General features: G+C 45.6%; 1 protein-coding gene across 1 annotated transcript; it reads left to right on the forward strand.

The window, feature by feature from the left end:
- The first annotated feature begins 3,238 nt into the window (after window positions 1-3,238).
- Eif3l (eukaryotic translation initiation factor 3 subunit L) lies at window positions 3,239-26,640 on the forward strand. The gene is made up of 13 exons (XM_027403981.2): window positions 3,239-3,379; window positions 3,842-3,890; window positions 5,415-5,625; window positions 7,026-7,105; window positions 8,406-8,467; window positions 10,738-10,807; window positions 11,141-11,214; window positions 13,675-13,846; window positions 16,968-17,122; window positions 17,804-17,974; window positions 20,922-21,419; window positions 25,528-25,608; window positions 26,435-26,640. The coding sequence occupies exons 1-13, from the start codon at window positions 3,347-3,349 to the stop codon at window positions 26,471-26,473; spliced, it is 1,695 nt and encodes a 564-aa protein (XP_027259782.1). The 5' UTR covers window positions 3,239-3,346; the 3' UTR covers window positions 26,474-26,640.

The raw sequence follows: 26,640 nt of genomic DNA on the forward strand, positions 1-26,640 counted from the left end.
GGAACTTGTGAAGCTAAGGCAACCAAATGCTGGAGGCCAACTTGGGTTACACAGTGAGACTTTATCTCAAATAATAAGACAAAACAAAACATAACTTTAAAGCTAAGAGTGGTGTTCCATACCTGTAATTCTAGTACTGGAGAAGCTAAAGCAGTAGGATTATCATAAATTTGAGGCAAGCAGGGCTACATAGCAAGTACTAGGCCAGCCAGAGTGCAGAATAAGAATCTGCCCCGAATTAACACAAAAGCAATAGAAAGTTCTCAAAATTCAGGAAGCAAATACACATGTTGATGTTTGGAAACACACACTATTTATTTATTTAGATTTTGAGACAGGGTTTCTCTGTGTAACAGTGTTGACTGTTCTAGAACTTGCTTTGTAGACGAGGCTGGCCTGGAACTCTGAGATCCACCAGCCTTTGCCTCTTGAGTGCTAGGATTAAAGGCGTGCGGCATCACCACCCTGCAGCATTAAACTTGTGATCCTCCTGCCTCAGCCTCTGAAGTGCTGGGGCTACAGAAATGTGTTACCACGTTTGGATCAAAATTATATACGTGTGTGTGTGTGTGTGTGTGTGTGTGTGTGTGTGTGTGTGTGTTTGTGTACATATATGTATATATATTTTTTCCAATTTCACAACTCTTTTTTTTTTAAGATTTATTTATTATGTATACAACATTCTGCCTCCATATATGCCTGCACTCCAGAAGAGGGCACCATATCTCATTAAAGATGGTTGTGAGCCACCATGTGGTTGCTGGGAATTGAACTCAGGACCTCTGGAAGAACAGCTAGTGCTCTTAATCTCTGAGGCATCTCTCCAGCCCCTCACAACTCTTTTTAAAAATATGTCATTACACAGTTTGAGAAACATTGTCAAATTTTAAGAAAAACTGTATGAAATCCCTGGCATAGATGCACTGTGAGATAACATGTAAGTTCAATTCCTTAGTGCCCTGCTTAACCTTCAGATCTTTTCTTATTGTGGATACTCATTGATAACTATAGGTACTAGCCATTCCTGCATGCAGAATGCCAGCAATAACTTAAATCCACACTGAAGTATATTGAAAATATATTTCCAGGTGGATTTCTTTCAACAGGATTCCAGATGCTACCAGACACAAGGGGAACTCTAACAAAAGGGAAACCCAAGTGGAAAGAGCTTCCTTGGACAATTGCAGTAAAAGCAGTTGCGTAAATTTTATAAAAACATATGCCTAGCCGGGCATTGGTGGCACAAGCCTCTAATCCCAGCACTTGAGTGGCAGAGGCAGGTGGATCTCTGTGAGTATGAGGCCAGCCTGGTCTCCAGAGTGAGTGCCAGGATAGGTTCCAAAGCTACACAGAGAAACCCTGTCTCGAAAAACCAAAACCAAAACCAAAACCATATGCCTATCTGATTACCTTATCGGGTAACCTCATTGCAGTCAGTAGAGGTCCTGGGGACTCTGAAGCTTCAGAGTCGTTAGTCTCAGGACTATATTCACCTCTACTACAGAGGGGGAGGCAAAGGAAAACAGCAAAAGCAACACTCCTCTGAGGATCTGTTACTCAACCTTGGTATTATCTTCTATGACTAGTTGAGAAGCTCACAGCCATTCTCTCAGGTATATCTGACATTTTTCTGAGTGCTTCTATTTTCTAATACTAGTGTTTAAGCCTGTGTTAAAATATGTAGGGGTGGGGGTGGGGTCTGGGTGTGTTTGCACACGCCTTTGATCCCAGCACTTTCGAGGCAGAGATCTTTTGTGAGTTTGAGGCCAGCTTGGTCTACATATTGAGTTCTAGGACACCCAGAACTATGTAATAGAGAGACCCTGTGTCAAAAATAGACAAACAAATAAGCACTCTTAGGGCTGGAGAGATGGCTCAGAAGTTAAGGAATGCTTGCTACTCTTTAAGAGGATCCAAATTTCACTCCTAGCTCCCACAGAGGTGAGGTCACAATCAGCTGTAACTCCAGAGGATTGACACCCTCTGTGCATTACACATACATAGGAATAAATAATTATTTTTAAAGTAAAATCTTTATTAAACTCTTTGTTTAAAAAACAAACAAACAAAAAGAATCAGACCAAAAACCTCAAGGAGTCAGGGAAGTATGTCAATTCTAACTGCTTTGAGTAGAAGGCACTAATATGCAATACCTGTCCAGCAACAGAGAGCCTCGCAATGATCCTGAGGAAAATCGTACTAAAGTCTAGAGAAGGTAAACGTAAGTGTCAAAGCCCAGAGGAGTGTACCTGACTGTGTAAGCAAAGAGTGTTGTGACCAGGAGACATGGAATCTGGTGCCCATAAAAGTGGCAAATCAGCCCGGGGAGGGACTGGAAGGCAGATTTCCTCTCGCTGTGATTACCTAGTTAACTATGCAACCCAAGGAACTCTACACACCAGGTATCAGTTTCTGCTGGTTTTTTTTTAAAACCCCACCCCTACTTCCAGGACCTTGGGGCTTTTACTAACCTCTCTTGAAGGAGTCTAAGGTGAGCAATCCAGACATTCTACCGTTGATCCCATCTTTGCCTTCTCTGATCCCGAATTCCAAAAGCTAGAACACCTTCTCCGGGGCTTCTCATTTCATGGAACCAAGTCTCAATTTTTAACCCCCGACACCACACACCCTTTCTCTTGACATTTATTTATTTAGTGTGTCCTCGAGTGTACTAGGAGGCCAGAGGACAACTTTTGGAGTTACTTCTCTTCTACCATTGGGTCCCTTGGGAATGAATCAGGTTAGGGTTGGACGGCAAGGTCCTTTACCTGCTGTGCTGTCTCACCTGTTCCCGGGCTTTTTTTTTTTTTTTTAAAGACATTTCTCATTGTAGACAGACCCTTTCACCTAAATCTAAGGTTAGGCCCGCTACATCATTATCTCCCCGCTCGGCCTTTTGTGTGCCGTTCCCTTCTGTCCTCCTTTATTCCCTTTTGATTATTGTTTTCTTTTTTTAGCATCTGGCTTTATAACCATACTGGCTTGGAAATAACTAAACTCAGGGTATCCTCGAACTTTCTGCAAACCTCCTGCTCCGCCACCCATGAGCTAGCAGACGTGGGCCAAGAGGCCCTCTAGGCTTCGCCTTTATACAGAACTCCCCCGCCCTGTTTCTGCGTGTACATCAGCACTCCAGAACCACACCCTTTGAAAAAATCTCTATTGGAGGAGGAAGGAACTCTGGTAGCCTTCGAGCTCCGTCCTTCCAATCAAAGCCATATCAGGTCCGTGGCCGACCCGGAAGGGTTTCCGGTAAGACTTGGGCCGGGCGGGACTTCCGGCCCTGCCAGACAGGCGCGGAGTACTTCTTCCGCTCTCTCCCTCCCGGTTCTGGAGCGCTGTAGCCATGTCTTATCCCGCTGATGACTACGAGTCTGAGGTAATGAGGAGATGTGCGCGTGGCGGGCTCCGCGTCGGGGACCCGGCTCGGTGGGATCTGTCCCCGAGGTGAGGGGCCGTCCAGATCGGGCCGGAACATGCCGGCCGCGACCATCTCAGCCCTCATGGCTCCGGGATTCCTCACCGGTCCCCGCTCTGCTCGCCTGCTCGGCTTATGTCCCCGGTGTGGTCGCAGCCGGAGAAGGGCGGAAGGGTGTTTGGAGCTGAGCTCTTGGTGCTGGCTACGTCTGCTGATGACGCGCTCACACAATCTTACTCCACCCGTAACCGTGGGTCGTCTTTGCTACCATTGCTCGCACACGTGTGAATCCCTCCGAGGTGGGGACCTGGGGACTCTCTTATCTACATGGTGTCTTTAGCCTCCTGCTGGAAGTGTACTCCCGAGGACGAGCATTTTGGAATCCCACTTGGCGATCATTCCTGACTGTCTCTTTCCTTGCAGGCTGCGTATGATCCCTATGCCTACCCGGGGGACTATGATATGCACACAGGTGAGACCTTAAGTTTGCCCTGCTGACTCAGTGACTCCAGGGATTGGCACCTTTTTGAATGTCTCAGCATTGACTCCGACAGGGACCTGGTAAAAACTGCTCCTTGATGGCTCAAGTGTGGACTCTGCCATTGATCTGAGTAGTAGGGTGGTGCAAGAGCCTAATAAATCAGACCTTTTTTGTGGCCTTCCTCCGGGTGTCAGAAGAGAAGGATAACTGGCCTGACTGGGTTTTCCTTATTTGTGGGTAATCTTATTTGTTATGCTGGGGATGGAACCCAGAGCCCCAAGCTTCTAGGCAAGCTTGGAACCACACCCACAACCCTCCTTGTTTAAACCCTTGTTTAACCCTCCTTCACCATCAGGTGAAGGTGAAAAACCTCTGTGGGTTTATTTTGGGCTGGAGATTGAAGTTGGGGTTCAGTGCACTCTGGGCACACACTCTACCATTGACCCACACTCCAGCCCCACGGAAGAAAATCTTGGTGTGAAAATGTACTTGATTCAAACCAAGTCCACAGAAAATATTCTGTGTAGCCTTTTGAGGTTTACTGAAATGCTATGTGGTCTGGGTGTTGGTGGCGCACGCCTTTAATCCCAGCACTTGGGAGACAGAGGCAGGTGGATCTCTGTGAGTTCGAGGCCAGCCTGGTCTCCAGAGCCAGTGCCAGGATAGGTTCCAAAGCTACACAGAGAAACCCTGAAGAAATGCTATGTGACTTTGATATTACCTGTACCAAATGGCATGCATTGCTCAGGGTACATTATATTAAATGTTTTATTTAGACTGTTAGAGTAGTTTTGCAAAATATATATGTTCACAGGCAGTGGTGGCCCACACCTGCAGAGGCAGGTAGATCTTAGTTGGAGGCCAGCCTGCTCTATAAAGCGAGTTCCAGGACAAGCTCCAAAAGCTACAAAGAAACCCTGTCACAAAAAACCAAAAGAGTGTGTGTGTGTGTGTGTGTGTGTGTGTGTGTGTGTGTGTGTGTGTGTGTGTATTTTAATGTTTAAGAGTGAAGATACCGAGGAAGGAGGCTGAGTTATCTAGTTAGGAAGTGGGTTTCCTTTTGGTTTTTGAGACAGAGTCTCACTGTGTAGCTATCCTGAAACTTACAATATATAGATCACGCTGGCCTCAGAGAACCACCTGCCTTTGCCTTCCAAGTGCTGGGATTAAAGGTGTGCACCTCCATGCTCAGCTAAGAAATAGCTTTGATGGTAATTGTTCAGAAGGAACAATAGTAGTGGGATGGGATTGAAGGTGACTTGGGGAAAGTTTATATCTCTAAATGTTAAAGGGAATCTATACTGGTTTATTTAGATCTGAGTAGTTTATGAGATGAGGTGCATGTTTCTGTGTCTGTCTGTCTCGTGTTGAATTTAGGCCCTTGCTCATGCTGGGCAGGCATTCTATGATTAAGAGTGAACTGTATTCCCAGTCCTGTAGGGTTGTCCTGCCCTTCTGGTCCATCATATTTATGAGCTTACAAACACTGATGTTTTTATTGTGTCCATCCTCTAGGAGACCCAAAGCAGGACCTTGCCTATGAACGGCAGTACGAGCAACAGACCTATCAGGTGATTCCTGAAGTGATCAAAAACTTCATCCAGTACTTCCACAAAACGGTCTCAGATTTGATTGACCAGAAAGTGTACGAGCTTCAGGCCAGTCGTGTCTCTAGTGACGTCATTGACCAGAAGGTGTACGAGATCCAGGACATTTATGAGAACAGGTATGGGCCATGACACTGTTTCTGAGTGGGATTGCCTGGTGATACAACTCCTACAAGATGAGCTATGTTTAATCGTGTGTGTGTGTGTGTGTGTGTGTGTGTGTGTGTGTGTGTGTGTGTAGGGCTTATGGTTTTTGTTTTTGGAGATTGTTTCACTATGTTGTTGTGACTCCCTTGCGAACAAGCAGTGATTCTCAACCTTGCTAATGCTGTAGCCCTTTAATACACAACTCATGTTGTGGTGACCCCAGCCATTAAATTATTAACATTGCTACTTCGTAACTTCCATTTTGCTACTGTTAAAAAAAAATTATGTCAGTTTTTTTGGAGATAGCTGTTTGCAAAAAGCATTGAGAACCACTGGACTAGAGGCATGTTAATTAGCTGAACTTTGTATCCCAGAAACAAACAAGGTTCAAATCTAAAATAATGTCATTGCTGTTAGTATTTAGGCATTTGTACTGGCCTACCTTTGGAGTTCTGACAGGATACCCCCTCAACTACTGCTCCTAAGAGCACCACCTGTGCCTGTTCACTATGCTCTCTTTTAAAAGGGTCCTGCCCACCTCACATCCTTCTTTCTTTCGCTCCCTCTATCTGATCCTTTCTCTCTCTCACTCTCTTCCTGCATCTCTTTCCTCTCTCCTCTGCTTCTGTCCCCAGAGGTCAGTCTCCCCCTCCCCTTTCCCCCCTTTACCATCCTTTTTTCCTAATAAAAAAAAACCCTCTGCATGAACTCTGTATAGCATGTCATCTTTCTCTCAAACCACTTTTTAAAAATTACTGCAATAACTACTAATGATAATAGTAGCTATTAGCATATATTATCAGTGTAGGCCAAGCAGTGTTGGAGTATTTTTGTGTGTTTGCTACTTGCCTGTATTGGTAATCCCATGGTGCAAATTCTATGGTTTTTCTCTTTTCACAATAGAGGAAACATCATAGAAATGAATCATAGCTAGCATTGTACATATGCTGTGTTCGGAACCGCACACTCTGATCCCGGATCCTAATGTCTGAACTGTTCAGCCTCACAGTGCAGACCAAGCTCCAGAGTAGTGATGAGGAGATGCCCTGATAATAATGAATGCCAGATGTAAGATGAGTCAGCTAGGGACAAGACAGAAAATACTTCAAGCAAGTTCTGGGAGGATGGGGTGTGTGCGCCAATGACCAGACACCTGTTGGATCAGTGAGCGGGAGTTGAACTCTATTCCCACATTGCTAAAGGTCCATAGAGGAGATCTGGGTTGAGGAAAGTCTTAGGCTTGGGGAGGGAGTGGGGCTCAGGCTCTGTTTCTGTGGTATCTCCCACGTCTCTGAGTCCTATACATAGAATTTGAGGGTTGGGTCCTGAGTCTTGCTTTTTTAGTTGTGAATTGTTTTTGCTTGGCTTTCAGCTGGACCAAACTAACTGAAAGATTCTTCAAGAATACACCATGGCCTGAGGCAGAAGCCATTGCACCCCAAGTTGGCAATGGTAGGTATAAATGCTGCGTGTCACAGGTGCTGGATAGCAGATATTAACAGAAAGATCACAGAACTTATATGTGTTTCTTTTTCTGTTTTTGTTTGTTTGTTTATTTTTGGTTTGTTTTGTGTTTTTCCAGCCATGGTTTTTCTGTGTAGCCCTGGCTGTCCTGGAACTCACTCTGTAGACCAGGCTGGCCTCTAATTCACAGAGATCTGCCTGCCTCTGACTCCCGAGTGTTGGGATCAAAGGTGCGCACCACCATGGTTGGTTTGTGTGTTTACTTAACATTTTAGTTCTCCAGAGCTTAAGATGTAGGTTTGTAGTAAAATTACATGGTAAGAGAAAGCTGTACAATTTGAGCTTTCCCAGATAAGGAGTTTTCTTTTCCCTCTTTGGGGGTGGGGTGGGGTGAGGTGGCTATTGAGTCACTTTGGTTTGGGCTTATTAGCCCCTCACCTCTCACTTTCCTTTTCTGTGTGATGGGGATCCTTTTAAGGCCACTGATAACATGGTGAGACCCTGCCTCAGAGAGGAAGAGAAGGGACAGGTGATTAGGACATTAACAGTAGAATGGAACACAATTTTCTCTGGGTGTATACATTCTTCTTTCTGTTGAGGCAGGAACTCACTGTGTATAGCCCAGGCTGTCCTGGAATTCACTGTGTAGAACAGACTGACCTCAAACTCACGGACATCTCCTTGCCTCAGCCTCTTGAGTGCTGGGACTAAAGGCGCACACTACCACTCTGGTGGGTGCATAGGTTCTTGGGGCAAAAGCTTAAGAGTTTAAAACAGCATATCTCAACCTATGGATGGAGATTCCTTAAGGAGGGGTTAAACAACCATATCACAGGATTCATCTGTAAAACCATCAGGAAACACAGATATTTATGTTGCTGTTCATAACAGCAAAATTATAGTTATGAAATAGTGAAATAGTTTTGTGGTGGGGGTCACCACCACATGAGACACTATATAAAAGGGTTGCAGCATTAGGAAGGTTGAGAGCCACTGGTTTAGAAGTTTAACTTCGATGGGCGGTGGTGGCGCACGCCTTTAATCCCAGCACTCGGGAGGCATAGGAAGGCAGATCTCTGTGAGTTCGAGGCCAGCCTGGTCTACAGTGTGAGTTCCAGGACAACCTCCAAAGCCACAGAGAAACCCTGTCTCGAAAAACAAAAAACAAAACGAAAAAAAAAAAATTTACCTTCTAGATTACCTCTATCCTTCCACTGGAAGGCTGTGGCTGCAGGATACACCAGTTGGTTTGTAGTTTAACGAAGTACCCTTTTGCTATGTCTTTTAGATGCTGTATTCTTAATTTTGTACAAAGAATTATACTACAGGCATATATACGCCAAAGTCAGTGTAAGTATTTTACATTAATGTTGGTGTTACTAATACTTTTGTAAACTGTGTCAGTTTCATCTAGAATAGTCTCTAGTTGTATTTGTTCCATGTCTAAAGCTGCTTGGTATGGTTTTGTCTTTTTTTTCTTTTTATATTTTATGTGTGTGTTTTGCTTACATGTATATCTGTGTGCCATGTGTGTGCCTGGTGCCGACAGGGATCAGAAGGCATCAGATCCCTTTGAACTGGAGTTACAAACTGTTGTGATCCACCATGTGGATGCTGGGAATCTAACCCTCATCCTCTGCAAGAACAAGTGTACTTAAACACTAAGCATTTCTCCAGCCATGCCTACGCCACTCCTACCCTGTTGGTTGGTTGGTTGGTTTCAACTACCTCACTCCCTACCCCCCACCCCCACCCCCAATTTTCAAGACAGGGTTTCTTAGTGTAGGTCTGGCTGTCCTGGAACTTGCTTTGTAGACCAGGCAGGACTTGAACTCACAGAGATCCGACTCCCTCTCCCTCCCGAGTGATGGGATTAACATACACACACACACACACACACACACACACACACACACACACACACACACACACACACACACACACACACACACACACACACACCCGTTTTAACTATTTTAAAGAAATGCAAAAGAATAGTTTGACCAGCAAAGCTGGTGCCTGTTGTGGACTCTTGACACCACTGGAACTTGTCTGCCCTTAATGTCTCTACCATCCCAGTCCTCCTTTATGAGGGCTTAGAGTCCATCATGCTTAGGAAATCCAAGGTTAGATCCATGGCCCTGCTGCATCTAGCTGACGGGTTTGCCGTAGCATTTACTGTGACCGTCGCCTCCCTTCCTGGATTCCTAGCTGTGTTCAGCTCTTCAAAGCACCAGTCACTAGCACAATGTCTTGTTGGCTCACTTGGGTCTCTTTGCTTTTCCCACTAGGATATTAGCACTACTGGGCTTTGGGCTCTGTTTTGCTCACTGCTATCATTCAGTTCCTGGAATGATGACAGATTTGCCACCAATGACATAGTCATTGCTTGAGCGTGGATCAATGAAGGATACTGACACCAGCAGCTCTTTGCAAGCAAGGGTCTCCACCTGTGGCTTGACTCTCAGTGACTCCTCCTCAGTCCTTAGGACCACTTGATCTGCCTGGAGCTCCCGTCCTGGCTGTAGGTGCTACCAGCAATGGCAGCTGGAGGAGTTTCTGGGGCTGTCTTACTGCATTCCAGTGGGATCTCTGCTACCTGAGAGAAAGCAAGGATTCCTTACTGCCATTAATGCTAAAGGTCAGCCATGTGTGGCTAGACTGAAGATAGCCATGGTGTGTGTGTGGCTACTTAGGGAAGACAGGATATAACTGGACTTCATTTCTTCTGTCTGGTCTGTAGACTAGAAACTTAGCAGTTCATTACCACCTGGAATCTTTGGTAGGTTCTAAACTGGCACTGAGTGTGACCAGTTTTAAACTCCTGGAGATTTTTCTTTGAATGATTAGATGATTTTTATTATTTATTTATTATTTGTTTATTTGTTTTTGAGGTAGGGTTTAACTATGTAGCACTTGGAACTCAGTATGTGGCCCATGCTGGCCCAGCTCTGGATGAACATGTTTTTGGTATAAAATAACTTACACACACATCCCGCTTTTCTTTTTCTTGAGCAAAGCTTTTACTTTGTAGCCCAGGCTGGCCTTGAATTCATTATCTTGCCTCATCCTCCCATCTGGGGGATGGTAATCATCACCACCACATTGCACTCTACACGATCTTGTTTAAGTCTGAGTAGCCCTGATTAAATACCTTGTCAGAACCACACAGTTAAGATAGTGGATAGAGCCGGGGCTAACAATCCAAGGCAGTTTTCTCTACTCCATCACAAATTTGTTGTTTGCTGTGTTTCCCAACTCAAGAGAATTTGAACCAGGGTCAGCAACACGATTGGCACTGGAGATCCTTGGGAGCCCAGTGTTGTGTTGTCTCCTTTAATTCCCTGACCTTTTCACCTTTTTTAGGTGGGTAGCTCCTAAGTGAACACCTTCCCTTTCTCTGCCTCTCTAGATCTGCATGCCTGTTATGAGTGCTGGCTCTGATCTGTGACCATAAAATTTGGCCTTTCCCTGATGTTCAGTCACTGTTGTGCGGCGCCCCCCTCCCCTTCTGTCACACACCTGGAGAAGATGGTCCTCGTGTCTCAGCCATCATGGTAGACCATGGGCAAAGCACTTAAACCTCATATCTGTGCCCTAACACCCTGTTCTCTTTACAGGGGGGCCCCTCCTTAGAGCAGAGGTTCGAATCCTACTACAACTACTGTAATCTCTTCAACTATATTCTCAGTAAGTCTACATTTGCCCAGGGGATGGTTTTAGGGCACCCACCTCTTTTTGTTGTGGTTTTTCAAGACAGGGTGTCTCTGTATGATCTTGGCTGGCCTTGAATTCACAGAGATCTGCCTGACTCTCTGCCTCCCTAGTGATGGGATTAAAGGCGCACACTGCCACTGCCTGGCTCACCCAGTTCTTTTTTAGTCAGATTTCAATGTTGGGGAGAAGAGAGGTGTGGTTTATAGTGCTATGATGAGGGGCTTAGGGGTTATGAAGGGTGTTCTAGCCCTGCTCTAACAGGCAAACCTCCTTTCTGCAGTCTGATTTTTCTTGTGATCTCTACAGATGCTGACGGACCTGCTCCCCTAGAACTCCCCAACCAGTGGCTGTGGGACATCATCGATGAGTTCATCTACCAGGTGCGCGTTCAGCCTCAGCCTTAACTTGAAATAAGTAATTCCCACAGAGAGCAGCCGTTGTTCATTTGTGTGTCGCAATCTCCAGCCAGGCTCCATGGCACTGGGCTCTGGGTTAGAACAGTTTTCTGAAGAGAACAGTGAAGCCTGAGAATTTCAGATGCAAATTTGGAAGTCTTCAGCCTGAACTCCAACACCTAGTACTTTTCTGATGATCTGGAACTGGTCTGACAGCCACATGCTTCAGGCTTTAGAGTCCGGTTTAGCCTGGGGGCTGCCTCATGTCTCAAACTGACATTGTTTAAGCTTTCTTTGACTAGTCTTTCTCACCCATCAAACAGAAATGTTCTCTTTGTAGACCAGGCTGGCCTTTGTCTCCCAAGGGTTGGGATTAAAGGGGTGCGCCACCAACGCCCGGCAGTTCTGTATCTTAATCATGGTGTTTACCTGATATGGTGTTTACCTGATATGTGCAAGGTCAGAATGCAGTGTCCATTGCTTATCAGGAAGGAAGTGCCTCTTGCCTTAGACTTCTCATGCTGAGATTGCACTGAGAATGTGGCCAGGTGTAAAGTGTGGTCACAACTGTCTAGCCGGGGGTAGAAGTTCAGTATCAGTGTTGGCTGGCCCTGGCTGTTAGATGCGTGATTTAACCATACAGTGACTTCCTCATCTTCAGCAAGGTGGGGGTGGGGGTTGTTTTGCTGGGAAGATTCCTGTGGTCCTCCATATACAATGCTTAGTCTCAGAACAGCTACTGGGTGATGCTTATGTAGTCAGTATCATCCCGAACCTTTTCCAGTTTTTATGTAGTCATCTTACAAGCAGGATACATGCCCAGGTTGCTGGGCATGGTGTCACACACATGTAAGACCAGGATTTGGGAAGGAAGGGCAAGAGGATTGTATCAAGTTAAAGGCCATGTTATCTCTCTCAAATTTAGAAAAAATTCTTCAGAAATCGGTGTTTTTGTTTGTTTGGTTGGTTGGTTGGTTTTTTTCGAGACAGGGTTTTTCTATAGCTTTGGAGGCTGTCCTGGAACTAGCTCTTGTAGACCAGGCTGGTCTTGAACTCAAAGAGATCCACCTGCCTCTACCTCCCAAGTGCTGGGACTAAAGGTGTGTGCCACCATCGCCTGGCCGGTGTTTTTGTTTTAATTTTCTTTGACATAGTGTCTTGCGTAGCCCATCTCTCTTGGAATTTCTGCCTCTTCTCCATGTTGCAGGGTTACAGATCGGGTTAGAAATCAGTATCTCATCTGCCAGGCAGTGGTGTCGTACGCCTTTAATCCTCAGCACTCCAAAGGCAGAGGCAAGTGGATCTCTGAGTTTGAGGTCAGCCTGGTCTGCAGAGTTCCAGGACAGCTAGGGCTACACAGAGAAGCCTTGTCTCAGAAAACAAAAACAAAAAAGAAAGAAAAAGAAATCATTATCCCCTTACCCACTCTCTGTAACCCTGGCTGTCCTGGAACTCAATCTTTAGACCTGGGGTCAGCATGCTTCTGCCTCCCAAGTTCTGGGACTATAGGCTGTGCCCCCACTGCCTGGCCTGAAATCATTACTTAACTAAAGTATTTGAATGCCACAGGCCAGGGAGCCTTTGTGAATACAAAGTGTCATTGAATTGTGGCAGGTGAAAACATCTTGGGGCTCTGTGAGAGAGAGGCTTCTTGCCCTAGGGGAGGCACCAGTGCCTTTCTTGTTACAAATCTCAGGCCTCACATCTTGCTTGGCCTTCCTGGTTTCTTGGCTGTGTCAGCCTTTTGATATAATTTGAGATTGTTGACAGTCCTATTGGCTTGGGAATGGAGAGAATTCTCTGGTGAGCTTCATCCGGCTTAAGATAAGCATAATTCCTTAGTTTATCTGGTGTTCTTTTGTTAAGGGGCTTTCTAATCCACAGAGACTGACCAAGAGGATCAGGTAGCACCTCTGAGTCTTCCTGGCCAAAGCAATAGACAAAGGGGATGGTTCTTCCTCAACTCTTTTTCCCTCCTTGAGACAGGGCTTTACTACATAGCTCTAACCAGGCTGGCCTTCAGACATCTACCTTCTGCCTCAAGTGCTGCTAAGATTAAAGGTTGTGTCACCACCCCTGGCCTTTTGGATGGAGTTTTATTTAGTCTTTTCAAACCTCAGATAATGTAAAAGTGCCTGGTTACTGTAGCATAGACATCACTTACTCCAGAGGGAAGGGCACCACATTGGTATATAGGTGTTTATATGAATTTGAATGTTGTGTTTTATTGTTCCATTTGCTGTGGCTTAAAAACACCCATCTTGTCTTCATCCTGGCACTTGGGCAAAAGCAGGACCAATGAGAGTTTGAGGCCACTTGAGCTATATAGCTATGTCATTCCCACCCCTAAAAATTATTTAATAAAAGCTTGTATCACTTCATTCTCAGCACATGGCTGTCACTTGGACTTATGCCCTTTCCACATCTTTTCCTCTTCCTCAACAGTTCCAATCATTTAGTCAGTACCGATGCAAGACTGCCAAGAAGTCAGAGGAGGAGATTGACTTCCTTAGATCCAACCCTAAAATCTGGAATGTTCACAGTGTCCTCAATGTGCTTCATTCTCTGGTAGACAAATCCAATATCAACCGACAGCTGGAGGTCTACACAAGTGGAGGTGAGTGTGGCAGGCTAGGCTGCTTCCAACTGCTGCTGTGACCCCAGGGCCTGTGTTTGGATTAGTACCTCTCCAGCTTTTTGTTGGGAGCTCCTTATGTGTTAAAGAATGTTGTGTATGTGTGCGGGGTGATATGCCTGTGGACACACATGCAGGAGTTGGTTCTCTCTACCATCACATGGATTCCAGGAATCAAAGTCAGGTTGCTGGACTTATACAGCCAGTGCCCTTACTAACTGAGACATTTTACCCGGTCTTTACATTTAAAATATCGAGAACCATAATATTTTAATAATTATGTAAGTCTGGAGGTTAAGCAAGGTCACGTGAGCAAAATTTATACAATTTCAAACAGTATTACAAACTCAAGGACGGGCCGTGTTTGGGAACTTTTTTGTTTTGGTTTGAAGGCAGGGTTTCTCTGTGTAACCCGGGCTGTTTTGGAATTCAGAGATCACCTACCTCTGCCTCCCAGGTTCTAGGGTGCACCACCACTGCCCTGACAGGAAAATATTTTTAGAATAACAAAGGTAAGATATTAGGTAGTCTGAAGTAAACCCACTCCTGTTTACAACACCCAGAAAGCACACAAAAGCACATTCCAAGAACAAACCCAAGCTTAGAAGGAACATCGGGCACAAGGCTTCTCACAAGCTCTCAGGATTCTCACACAGCTCCATCCTTCGACCTTGTCACACACACACACACACTCATTTTATTTTCAGTTAAAGCAGCATTTTTCAGGGCTCATTAGAGTAAGACTTCTTAGGAGACCTGGAGTCTCACCTCTGTTTTTGTGTCAAGCCTGTAACAGGTTTTGGTTGATGTATATGAGGGTAATCTAATTTCACACTGTACTCAGCAGGAAAGGGAAGAATGGTTTGCTTGTTTGTGTGTTTGGGCCAGTCTAGAACTCTATGTAGAACAGGTTGGCCTGGGACTCACGGAGACTTGGCTGACCCTGAAGTGTGTCTCAGAGGAAGGTTTTTTGAGACAAGGTTTCTGTGTGTAACTGTCCTGACTGTCTTGGAACTCACTCTGTAGACCAGGCTGGCCTCAAACTCATTGAGATCTGCCTGCCTCTGCCTCCCAAGTGCTGGGGTTAAAGGCATGCGCCACCACTACCCTGCATGAAGGAAGGTTTTTTTTGTTTTGTTTTGTTTTGTTTTTTAATTTATTTATTTATTTATTATGTGTACAGTGTTCAGCACCAAATCTCGTTACAGATGGTTGTGAGCCACCATGTGGTTGCTGGGAATTGAACTCAGGACCTTTGGAAGAGCAGGCAGTGCTCTTAACCTCTGAGCCAACAAGTTCTGTTTTTTTTTTTTTCTTTTCTTTTTTTTTTTCTCGAGACAGGGTTTCTCTGTAGCTTTGGAGCCTGTCCTGGCACTCGCTCTGTAGACCAGGCTGGCCTTGAACTCACAGGGATCGCCTTGAAGGAAGGTTTAATAGCCTTTCAGGTGGTGCTGGTGCTCTGCTCCCTGCTCTGCACTATAGAGTGTATTTCTTTGATCAGGTATTAGTGGCGAGGAGCCATGTTGGTGTGACCTTTCACTTTGTTACCTCAAACTTACTGGTCTGCCCTACAATTTCAGTGGGCCCTTCGTCAACATGAGTGACATTCTCCTGTGTAGATACAGGCTGACCTTGAACTCACAGACATCCATCTGCCTCTGATGAGCTTGGGTGTAGCTCAGTGGAAAGTTATGTATGTGCTCAGCATGTACATAACCCTAGATTCAGTTCCTAGCACCAAAAACAAAAAGAATCTTATTCCTCACCTCATCGGGTGAGTGTTTGAAACCTGTTGTGCTTATAGTGACAAACAGGTCCAAAGCTCAATATTTTTCTTTTTCTTTGAGAGACATGGTTTCTATGTGTAGCCCTGGCTTGCCTGGATCTCTACGTAGACCAGGCTGCCTTGAACTCAGAGACCTGCTTGCCTCTGCTGAGACTAAAGGTGTGCACCAGTAAACCAGGCAAAGCTCACTTTTTTTTATTCAACAGCAAATATTGTTAGTTTTCTCTAATTTTTTAAAATTATGTTTTATTTATTTCTATGTATAGGTGTGTATGTGCCACAGGACACACATTCAGGGAACAGAGAACAATTTGTACGAGTTAATTCTCTCCACTACTTGGGTTCTAGGAGTTCTGGCTCCGATTGTTAGGCAAGGTGGCAAACACCTTTACCTGCTGAGCCAAATTGTTGGCCTTTGTAGCCTTTGTTGAAATCTGAGAGATTACTTTATTTTTGGAGATGTGTCTGTCAAATATCCAGGCCTGAGTTTGGTTCTTTTTTTTTTTGTCTCTCTCGAGACAGGGCACTCGCTGGCTCTTGCTCTGCAGACCAGACTGGCCTCGAACTCACAGAGATCCCTCTGCTGAGATTAAAGGCATGCTCCACCAACACCTGGCTGCATTGGGTTCTTATATGTAATTGTGTCAAGTAGAGTGCTGAGACAAGGGACTGTTTTTTTTTTTTTTAAGATTTATTTATTATGTATACAGTGTTCTGCCTGCATGTATCCCTGCAGTCCAGAAGAGGGCATTACAGATGGTTGGCAGCCACCATGTGGTTGCTGGGAATTGAACTCAGGACCTCTGGAAGAGCAGCCAGTGCTCTTAACCCCTGAGCCATCTCTCCAGCCCAAGGGACTGGTTCTTTAGGTCAGCTGTGGCAAGGAGCAGGCACCCACCATGTGTCATCCAGGACATGCTGCCTGATGGTGCAGAGGCAGCAGTGGTTCTGTGTTATCTGTGCTGATCGCATAGCAGGATCCTCCTCAGAAAGAGGCCAAAGATCTGCAGGTAAATAGCTTTGGCTTTGGGTCCCAAAAGGAAGGCCTTGTGAGTAACTGTTCTCAGTGAGGCCCTTCTCACATTCTCAGGTTGTATTAGGATGAAACCTAAAACCAACAAATTTACTGCCACTCTCAAAGCAGCTGTCAATCATCACAAGATGAGAACATAGCCAGCCCAGTTCCTTGAGATTGCTAGGCCAAGGGATTCCATGTGAGGGGAGCAGATGACACTCTTCCTGAGTAACAGTCAGAGGCCAGGCTGGTCCTCTTCTACCTTCCTCTGGAAGCACTCAGAGCCGCATCTTCCCTCACAGGTGACCCAGAAAGTGTGGCTGGGGAATATGGACGGCACTCCCTCTACAAGATGCTGGGCTACTTCAGCCTGGTGGGGCTTCTGCGCCTGCATTCCCTGTTGGGGGATTACTACCAGGCTATCAAGGTGCTGGAGAACATTGAGCTGAACAAGAAGGTAAGTATGCCTGTTCTAACTCCCCAGAACTCTAATCCTGAGGATAAATAGCCAGAAAATGGGACCCTTCCTTTGTCCCCAAGCCAGTTGAAAGTGAGTCTAAAGCTGTCTGCTTGATGATTTAGGTGGCTGATGACACTGAAGTGACTTGGTCTCAGAGGCTTTATTTACTTTTTCAACACATGGTTTGGCTGTCCTGGAACTCGCTCTGGAACTCTGAGATCCAGCTGCTTCTGCCTCCCAAGTGCTAGGATGTTATGGAATTCCCACCCAGTTCCGCAGCCGCCTCAGAGTCCCCAAATAAACACACAAGAGTTATATTAATTATGAAACTGTTTACCATTGGCTTAGGCTTCTTATTGGCTACCTCTGTCTTAATTATTAACCCATAAATACTAATCTATGTATTTCTACATGGCCTTCTCTTACCGAGAACCCCTGACTCGCATCCTCTTGTCCCCGGATCACATGACGACTCCTCTCTGCCTCCACTTCCCAGAATCCCAGAAGCCTCCTTGTCCCTAGTCCCACCTGTTATCCTGCCTCATGGGCCACAGTGCTTCATTCATCAACCAATAAGAGAAACATATGTACAGAGGACATCCTCATCACTGGGATTACAGATGTGTGCCACCACTGCCTGGGATGACTCATGGCTACTGCTTCCCCCTTCCTTTGCAGAGCATGTATTCCCGTGTGCCTGAGTGCCAGGTAACTACATACTATTATGTTGGCTTTGCATATTTGATGATGCGTCGCTACCAGGATGCTATCCGGGTCTTTGCCAACATCCTCCTGTACATCCAGAGGACCAAGAGTATGTTCCAGAGGACCACATACAAGTATGAGATGGTAAGGGAGCTCTATAGCCACTGTCTCACCAGTCACCAATTCCTTGGCACTTGCTGTTCTTAAAAATACTTCATTTCAATACAGCTTTAATTGTGTATATTTGTGGGATATGTGATAACTAGATAAAAAAGAAAAATCACAGCTGGGTGGTGCACGCCTTTAATCCTTGCTCTTGGAAGGCAGAGACAGGTGTATCTCTTGAATTTGAGGCCAGCCTGGACTACATAGTAAGTTCCAGAACATCCCTGGCTATGTAAAGAGATCCTGTCTCAAAAACCAAACAAAATAATCAGAATATTTCTCATCCTTAACCATTTATCATTTCTTTGTGTTGAAAACCTTCGAACTATTCTAGTTTTTTGTTTTGCTTTTGGTTTTGTTTCTTTTTTTTTTTTGAGACAGCATTTCACCGTGTAGCCTGGGCTGTCCTGGAACTTGCTTTTGTAGACCAGGCTATCCTTGAACTTAGAGATCCCCCTGCCTCTGCCACCACAGCCTGCCTGGCTCATGTTTTTTTGTCTTGTTTTTTATTTTAGGTTTATTTATTTATTATGTATGCAGTGTTCTGTCTGCGTGTATGCCTGTAGTTCAGATGGGGGGCACCAGATCTCATTACAGATGGTGTGAGCCACCATGTGAATTGGGAGTTGAACTCAGGGCCTCTCTAAAAGCAGGCAGTGCTCTTAACCTCTGAGCTGTGTCTCTCCAGCCCCTCTCCTAGTTCTTTGTAGATATAAATTGATATAAAACAGTGCCCCTGCTATGTTATAAAACTCATCATTTTTTCTTTTTCAATCTCTTATATGCCTGTCCTCTGAACTCCCTCTTCTACCCACTTGCTTCCGGAGGAATTATAGCGGCTGTTGTTTGGGAACTTTGTGTCAGCTGTAGCCAGCCACTGTCTTCGTGGTCACAGCAGTCTTCCTCCCTCAGCGTGTTGGGTTGTTTTTGTTTTGGTTTTTTGTTTGTTTGTTTGTTTTTGTTTTTTCAAGACAGGGTTTCTCTGTAGCTCTGTAGACCAGGCTGGCCTCAAACTCACAGAGATTCGCCTGTCTTTGCTTTCCAAGCACTAGGGTTAAAGGCGAGCACTGCCACCACCACCCAGCTGCATATTGAGTTTTTAAAACAGTATAATATTTTCCTTAATCACTTGAGTTTCATGCATGCACACAATATACAATATATCATCATGTTCACTCCCTACCCTCCCAGAACCCCCAACCCTCTCAGCTTTGTGTCTTTGGTTTACTTATTTATATTTAATAACCCACATTTTAATGTGTAGTGCCATTGAAAACTGACTCCCCACCTCAGATGCCATAGCTGTTAATGGCTCCTCAACCAGCGGTGAGGGCTCTTGAGCTCCTCCCCTCCCTGCTTCTTGCTGGAATGATAATTAGCTTGTTCTTGTGCAGGAAACCACACTTGCTGTCAGTTCATGAGTGCAGGGATCTTGTCATGCCCAGAGGACAGTATTGCTCTCCAGAGTCCTTCTCACTCTTTTGACTCTTACAATCTTTCTGGTCCCTCTTTCTCCATGGTCCCTGAGCCTTGGGTGCAGAGGATGTGATGTAGATGTCCCTCATTTGTGACTGACCTGTCCACAAATGTTTGTCTGGAGTTTGACCACTTGAGAGTTTCTGTGTTAACTGCTGTCCATTATACAATGGGACTTCTTTGATAAAGTCTGAGGGATACAGACTTAGAGGCATTTTGTTGTCGAGTCTGTTTAGCAAATTAATAGAAGTAGGTTTACCCCTGGGATCTGTGGGCTTCCCTATTGTGGGTTCTTACATTTCCTCTTGTGTAGCAGGCCTTACATCCAATCAGAAAATAGTTGGTTACCCCGTAACATTTGTGCCGCTGTTGCTCCCAGGGGTATATCTTTCCGTACTGGTCATTATTTTAGCTTATAGGGCTCACAGCTTCTCTTCCTGTGTGTGGGGTGGTGGTGGTGGGACTTAAACTTAGAGTCTTAGTGTGTTTGTTAGGTAAGCAGTGTACCATTGAGCCCCATTTCCAGCCTCTCTCCATCCCCCAAGCTTATTTTAAGTGAAGGTCTCATTAAGTTCCCCAGACTAACCTTGCAGGCCTTGAATCAGTGTTCCCCTGCCTTAACCACTAAAGTGGCTGAGATTAAAAGCCTGTGCATTAGGGTCAGCTCTTTCCTAGTCTACAAAATCAATTTCTTTAACTGCTGTGTGTGAGAACATGTGTTTTTGTCTTCAGCTATATTTTCCCTTTATGCTGTCCACATGCAGACAGTTGACCACTGAACTGCCCTTCAGCAGGACTTTTTAGTGCCTGTCTGGCTAAGCATTTGTTAGCATGACATTTACCTTAGATTACTTTGGTAATGAGGGCAAGTTAGAGGGCTAGGGGCTTAGTTTGATGGTAGAGCCCTTGCCTGGCATGATCAAAGCCTTGGATTCAGTCCTCAGCACTGAAAACAAACATTGTCTGAAGCAGTTAGTTGGGGAGGATGGGCTCAAGACACGTGGACTGGGGAGGTGTTTCCTAGGCAGCATGGATGGCCTGGGCACAGAGGTCTCGGGGCTTGAGAGTCCTGGCACAGCAGCTCTGTAGAATAGCTGAGGCAGTGGGGTTACTGGGAATGCAAGGATTAGCTTTGGTGGTCCACCATTATCTCATAGAGGATTTTGTTTTCTATTGGCATCAGCGATTTCTGCTTAGTCTTAGCAAGTTTCCAAGAATTGACTTTCCAGTGATGTAAAGCCAACTGGAGAGGCCCTGCGGAGAAATCTGGAGACAACTGAGGACTTAGCACTGGGTGGGGCTCAGGAGAGCTTGGGGTTGGTATCGCAGGTCTCCTGGGAGAGTGCAGTGACTGATATGTAGGAGACAGCAAGGCAAGAGATGCCTGTGCAGGTGGGGGCCAGCAGGCCCACAGTGGGGTTCAGGAATGTATGTGTTTGACTTTTCACAGATAAACAAGCAGAACGAGCAGATGCATGCTCTGTTGGCAATCGCTCTCACCATGTACCCCATGCGGATTGATGAGAGCATCCACCTTCAGCTGCGGGAGAAATATGGGGACAAGATGCTGCGCATGCAAAAGGGTGACCCCCAGGTCTATGAGGAACTGTTTAGCTATGCCTGTCCCAAGTTCCTGTCACCTGTGGTGCCCAACTATGACAATGTCCATCCCAACTACCACAAGGAGCCTTTTCTGCAGCAGTTAAAGGTGTTTTCTGATGAGGTGCAACAGCAGGCCCAGCTCTCCACCATCCGCAGCTTCCTCAAGCTCTACACCACCATGCCCGTGGCCAAGCTCGCCGGCTTCCTGGACCTCACAGAGCAGGAGTTCCGCATCCAACTGCTTGTCTTCAAGCACAAGATGAAGAACCTGGTGTGGACCAGTGGCATTTCTGCCCTAGATGGCGAATTCCAGTCAGCCTCAGAGGTGGACTTCTATATTGATAAGGTATGGCATCCCCTGGGCCAGCAACCCTGGTCACCCTGCTTATCCTCTCAAAGGGGCAAATGAGTCAGATATGTAGTAGGTTACAGGCATGAGATGTGTGGAAGTCTTTGTTGAGAAAGTGAGATTTAAGCTGAGACGAGAGCTTAACATTAGCTGTAAGAATTGTTCTCCACAGTGACTGCGCATGTTCAGTTCCTTCATTCCTGCCTGAAACAGTCACCTCCCATGGCCCACTACAATGCTTGCTCTGTGTTTCATCTGCTCTCCTGTTGGTGGGCTTCTGGGTGATTTGAGGTTACTACATAAAGGACAGGAAGGCTTTTTTGAGAAATGGGATCTCTAACTTATGATCCTCCTGCCTCATCTTTCCATGTGCTGGAATTGTACACATAGACCATTGTCTGGTTTACATAAAGCTTTTGTAGGTTAGCTATCAGCAGTCTGTGTCTGGGTATGTGTTGAGTTCCTACTGAAATACTAACAGTGTTTTTTGTACTGTGATACTAAGTTGAAGCCAGACACTTTAGTGTCCTATTTAATGAGAACACAGAAATGGCTTTTTTTTTTTTTTTTTTTTTTTTTTTTTTTTGGTGCTGGGTATTGAGCAGTGCCTGTGTATGTATATTAGACAAGCACTCTCCACTTTGCTGTATTCCCAGCCCAGTCTTACATTCCATTTTGTGAAATTGCCCAGGCAGGCCTTGAACTTTGATCCTCATGCTTCAGCTTCCTAAGTGGTGTCTGTGCCACCATGCCCATTATTTCGGTTTTCCACTGCTATGACAAAACACCATCACATCACCAAGACCTTTTTTTTTTTTTAAAGATTTATTTATTTATTACATATACACTGTATATGTATATGTATATACATATATAAGCCGGTGCCAGAAGAGGGCACCGGGTTGAATTGTAGATGTTTGTGAGCCATCATGTGGTTGCTGGGAATTGAACTCAGGACCTCTGGAAGAGCAGTCAGTGCTCTTAACCTCTGAGCCATCTCTCCAGCCCTCACCAAGACATTTTATGAAAACATTTAATTTGTGGCTCATGGTTCCATTGATTAGCCATCGTTGCAGGGAACACGATTCTAGAGCAAAAGCAGAGAGTGATAGAGCTAACTGGGCATGGTGTGGACTTTTGAAACCTCAGGCCCACTCCTACAGCAAATCACATCTAATCCTTCCCAACAGGTCCACCAACTGGAGACCCAGCATTCAACTACATGAGCCTAAGGGGCCTTTTCATTCAAACCATCACACCCAGCCTCCCTTTAATATATCAAGTATTGCAGTTTCCCTCACCAGTTACTTCACTTGAAGTGCCCCTTGTATGTGTGTGTAGAGTAGTATATGCACGTGGTCAGAGAACAACTTGCAGGAGTCGGTTCTCCCTTCAGTGTGAGATCCAGGTATCGGGTCGTCTGTCAGTGTTCACAGAAAGTGCTTATACCCGCTGTGCTAGCTTTCTGACTCATGAACGATGCTTTCAGGCTTGGTAGCACATTCCTAATATATCTTTCTTTTGGGTATGCATGTAATTACAGAATGGATGAGTCCTGTTTGGGTAATTTGTTTTTTAAAGTGTGTGTGTGTGTGTGTGTGTGTGTGTGTGTGTGTGTGTGTGTTGGCAGCTAGAGGACTGCTTTTTGAGTTGGCTCTCTTTCTACCTTTATCTTTACATGGGTTCTGAAATGATACTCATCATCAGTCATCAGGCTTATGTGGCTTGAGCCGTCTTGCTGTCCAGTAGTTTGACTTTAAGAATTTACTTGGTGGTGGGCATGGTGGCACATGTCTTTAATCCCAGCACTCCGGAGACAAAGGCAAGTGGATTTCAGTGAGTTTTAGTCCAGCCTGGGGTACAGTGGAATTTCCAGGACAGCTAGGACTATACAGAGAAACTCTGTCTGGAAAAACAAAACAAAAGCCACTTGCTTCTCTTTTAGAGGACTAGAATTCATATCAGGCTGCTCTCACTATCTATAATTCTAGCTTCAGGGGATAACGCCTCTAGTCTCCTTGGGCACCCATACTCACAAGCATTTACCCACATGCAAACACACCTGCATGTCATCATTTAAAATCTTAAAAAATAAGCTGGGTGGCTGGAGAGATGGCTCAGAGGTTAAGAGCACTGGCTGCTCTTCCAGAGGTCCTGAGTTCAATTCCCAGCAACCACATGGTAGCTCACAACCATCCCTTATGAGATCTGGTGCCCTCTTCTGGTGTGCAGATATACATGGAAGCAGAATATTGTATGCATAATAAATAAATAAAATCTTTAAAAAAAAAAAAAAAGCTGGGCAGTGGTGGCGCACGCCTTTAGTCCCAGCCCTTGGGAGGCAGAGGCAGGCAGATCTCTGTGAGTTTGAGACTAGCCTGGTCTACAAGAGCTGGTTCCAGGACAGCCTCCAAAGCCACAGAGAAACCCTGCCTCAAAAAACAAAAAAAAATCTTAAAAAATAAAAAAATAGGGTAATGTGGAGACTAGTAAAAGAAGACATTCTAAGGCTGGGCGTTGGTGGCGCACGCCTTTAATCCCAGGATTCAGGAGGCAGGGGCAGGTGGATCTCTGTGAGTTCGAGACTAGCCTGGTCTCCAGAGCGAGTGCCGGGATAGGCTCCAAAGCTACACAAAGAAACCCTGTCTTGAAAAACAAAAACAAAAAAAAAGAGAAGACATTCTATATTAGCCTCTGGTCCCTATGCACAGCCGTACACATCTACACCAACATATGCCTGCAAAACCCGCCCCCCCAACTACACACACACACACACACACACACACACACACGCACGCACGCACGCACGCACGCACACACACACACACGCACACACACACACACCTCTTCTGTTCTGAATTCATTCTCAGTTTGTGACATGTGCACTTTTTTATTTATTTGTTTCTATGTGCATTGTTTTTTTTGCCATGAGTGTTGGGTCCCTTGAAACTAGAGTTCTGCTGGGAGTTGAACCTGGGTCTTCTGGAAGAGCAATCAGTGCTCTTAACTACTGAGCCATCTCTCCAGCCCGATGTGCACTTTCTTTGATAGTACCGTTAACCTACCCACTTTGTCATCTTCTAGTGACGTAGCAACTAGTCCCAGTGCAGATGGTTTAATAAAATGCTTCTCCCAATTTGGTCATTAAAATTTTTTTTTTTTTTTTTTTTTTTGCTTTTCAAGGCAGGGTTTCTCTGTGTAGCTTTGGAGCCTGTCCTCGCACTCGCTCTGTAGACCCGGCTGGCCTCGAACTCACAGAGATCTGCCTGCCTCTGCGTCCCGAGTGCTGGGATTAAAGGTGCACACCACCAACGCCCAGCTCAAATTTTATTTTATGTTTTGTTATTTGTGTGTGGAATCTGTGTGCTGGTGTGCATGTGGAGGTCAGAGGACAACTTTTGGGGGTTGGTTCTCGCCTCCCATCTTGGTGAGACAGGGTCTGTCTTGTTTTGCTGTGCTGGAAGCTCATGTCTCCACCTCCCATCCCAAGTAGGAATACTGGGATTACAGGTAATCACCATCACTGAACCATCTCTGTAGCCCACAAGTCACATTTTGCTGAAACTTGTATTCAGATTAAGTCAATGCCACATCCATACTTTAAAAGGCTCTGCCATTTTGACTTTGGTGGTTTAGGGAGTGTTGAGGGCAGGGTAGTCGTCACTGTGTAGCTCAGGGGTGGTCCTGTTTTCATCAGCCTCTCAAGTGTTAGGATTACATGTATGTGCCTGTGTGTTCGTGCTTTTGTTTCTCAATAACAGGTATTGGTCTGCTTCCCCCAAACTTTGCTCATGAAAATTAGTGTTAGGAGCCTGAGTGTGGTAGCCCAGGGTCAATGGGAGACTGAGAAGGATGGCACCTTCAAAGTAAAAAATCAAGAGGATGGGCGGGGACATAGCAAAATACTAGAGCATTTTTGTCATCCCACCCCCACCCCTGTCCCCCAAGTACCGGGAGCTCTGTGGGGGTTATTAACACTTGGCACCATTGTACTTTGCAGTTAAGTGGCTCCACGCTAGGTGGCCCTCTTCTTCATCACTACCCTACACCTCCCCACCCCACCCCCCCTTCCCACCACTTCTGTTCTGACTGCTTTCTCCCATAGGACATGATCCATATTGCAGACACCAAGGTTGCCAGACGCTATGGGGATTTCTTTATCCGGCAGATCCACAAATTTGAAGAGGTAAGACCTTTGAGAGAATGGCTGACAAACCTGAGGATAGAGATGAGGCTTTGAAATTTTTCTCATGCTTCTTTTTAAGAAAATGTGTGATTGGCCCTTTAACTTTCTAAGCTCGCCTGGCTGGCAGCTTGGAGAGTGGATTGGGTTCAGGAGTTGCTGTGTCAGCCCTTTCTAGGGTATCTCTTTCCAAGATCTTGGTCTGCGGGTGGCCCTGCAAAGGGTGCTGCTCTCCTCACCCTTCCTGGTATTTCCTAATATGGGTAGATTTGCTGCTGAGTCCCTCCTTCCCTGGTTCCCAGTTGGGGCGTTCTCCAGCTCAGACAGGTCTGGCCAGTGTCTGCATGCTGGAGGACTGGAAACTGTGTTTGACAGACCTGGTGCTCTTACCCTAAGAAATGTCTTGTATGTCAGGCCGAAGAGCACAAGGTTATGGGGCTCCCTCGTTTATCTCTGAGCCACTTTTTCTTAGTACCCGAAGTCCTCCGACAGAGGACATGCTCCTTCAGGATTGTGACAGTGTGGCACTGTTTTTACTATTTAGCTGTCTAAGCCTTACCCATTGGGGACTGTTCTATCAGGGAGAGGCTGAAGTGCAACTGGTCTAGCCACCCTGAACCCTTGTCCTGTCTGTGAAATGGGCAGGGCAATGTAGGCTGTGCATTTGTCAAGTGAAGGCAAGAGAAAGGCTATGGCCACAGAGGATCTATGGCCACCTGGCTTTCTGTGGCCCTCCCTGGCCTGCAGGAGTCAGGCTTCCTGAATGTGCACACTTTTAGGATAGGTCCCAAAGATCCTACATCTAACTTAGTTTTACTTTCCCTTGTAGCTTAATCGAACCCTAAAGAAGATGGGACAGAGGCCCTGAAGACACTCATGCAGGAGTGAAGAACCTGTTTTGATATTGTAGATGGGAAGCATTCTTGTCATCAAGAAGCCTTACCTAAGTCAGCCATCAGCTGAGTTGAAACTTGTTCAAATCAAGGACTGGATGTTTTAGGGAGCTCTCAGTAAAGGGTCTTTGTTGGAGCTGGA

The sequence above is a fragment of the Cricetulus griseus genome, chromosome 2 (genome assembly GCF_003668045.3).
Source record: "Cricetulus griseus strain 17A/GY chromosome 2, alternate assembly CriGri-PICRH-1.0, whole genome shotgun sequence".
NCBI lineage: Eukaryota > Metazoa > Chordata > Mammalia > Rodentia > Cricetidae > Cricetulus > Cricetulus griseus.

Coding starts and splice junctions, on each gene's coding strand:
- Eif3l (XM_027403981.2), top strand. CDS start 3,347: ATGTCTTATCCCGCTGATGACTACGAGTCTGAG. Junction 3,891..5,414: donor GGACTATGATATGCACACAG/GTGAGACCTTAA, acceptor TCCATCCTCTAG/GAGACCCAAAGCAGGACCTT. Junction 11,215..13,674: donor TCGATGAGTTCATCTACCAG/GTGCGCGTTCAG, acceptor CTTCCTCAACAG/TTCCAATCATTTAGTCAGTA.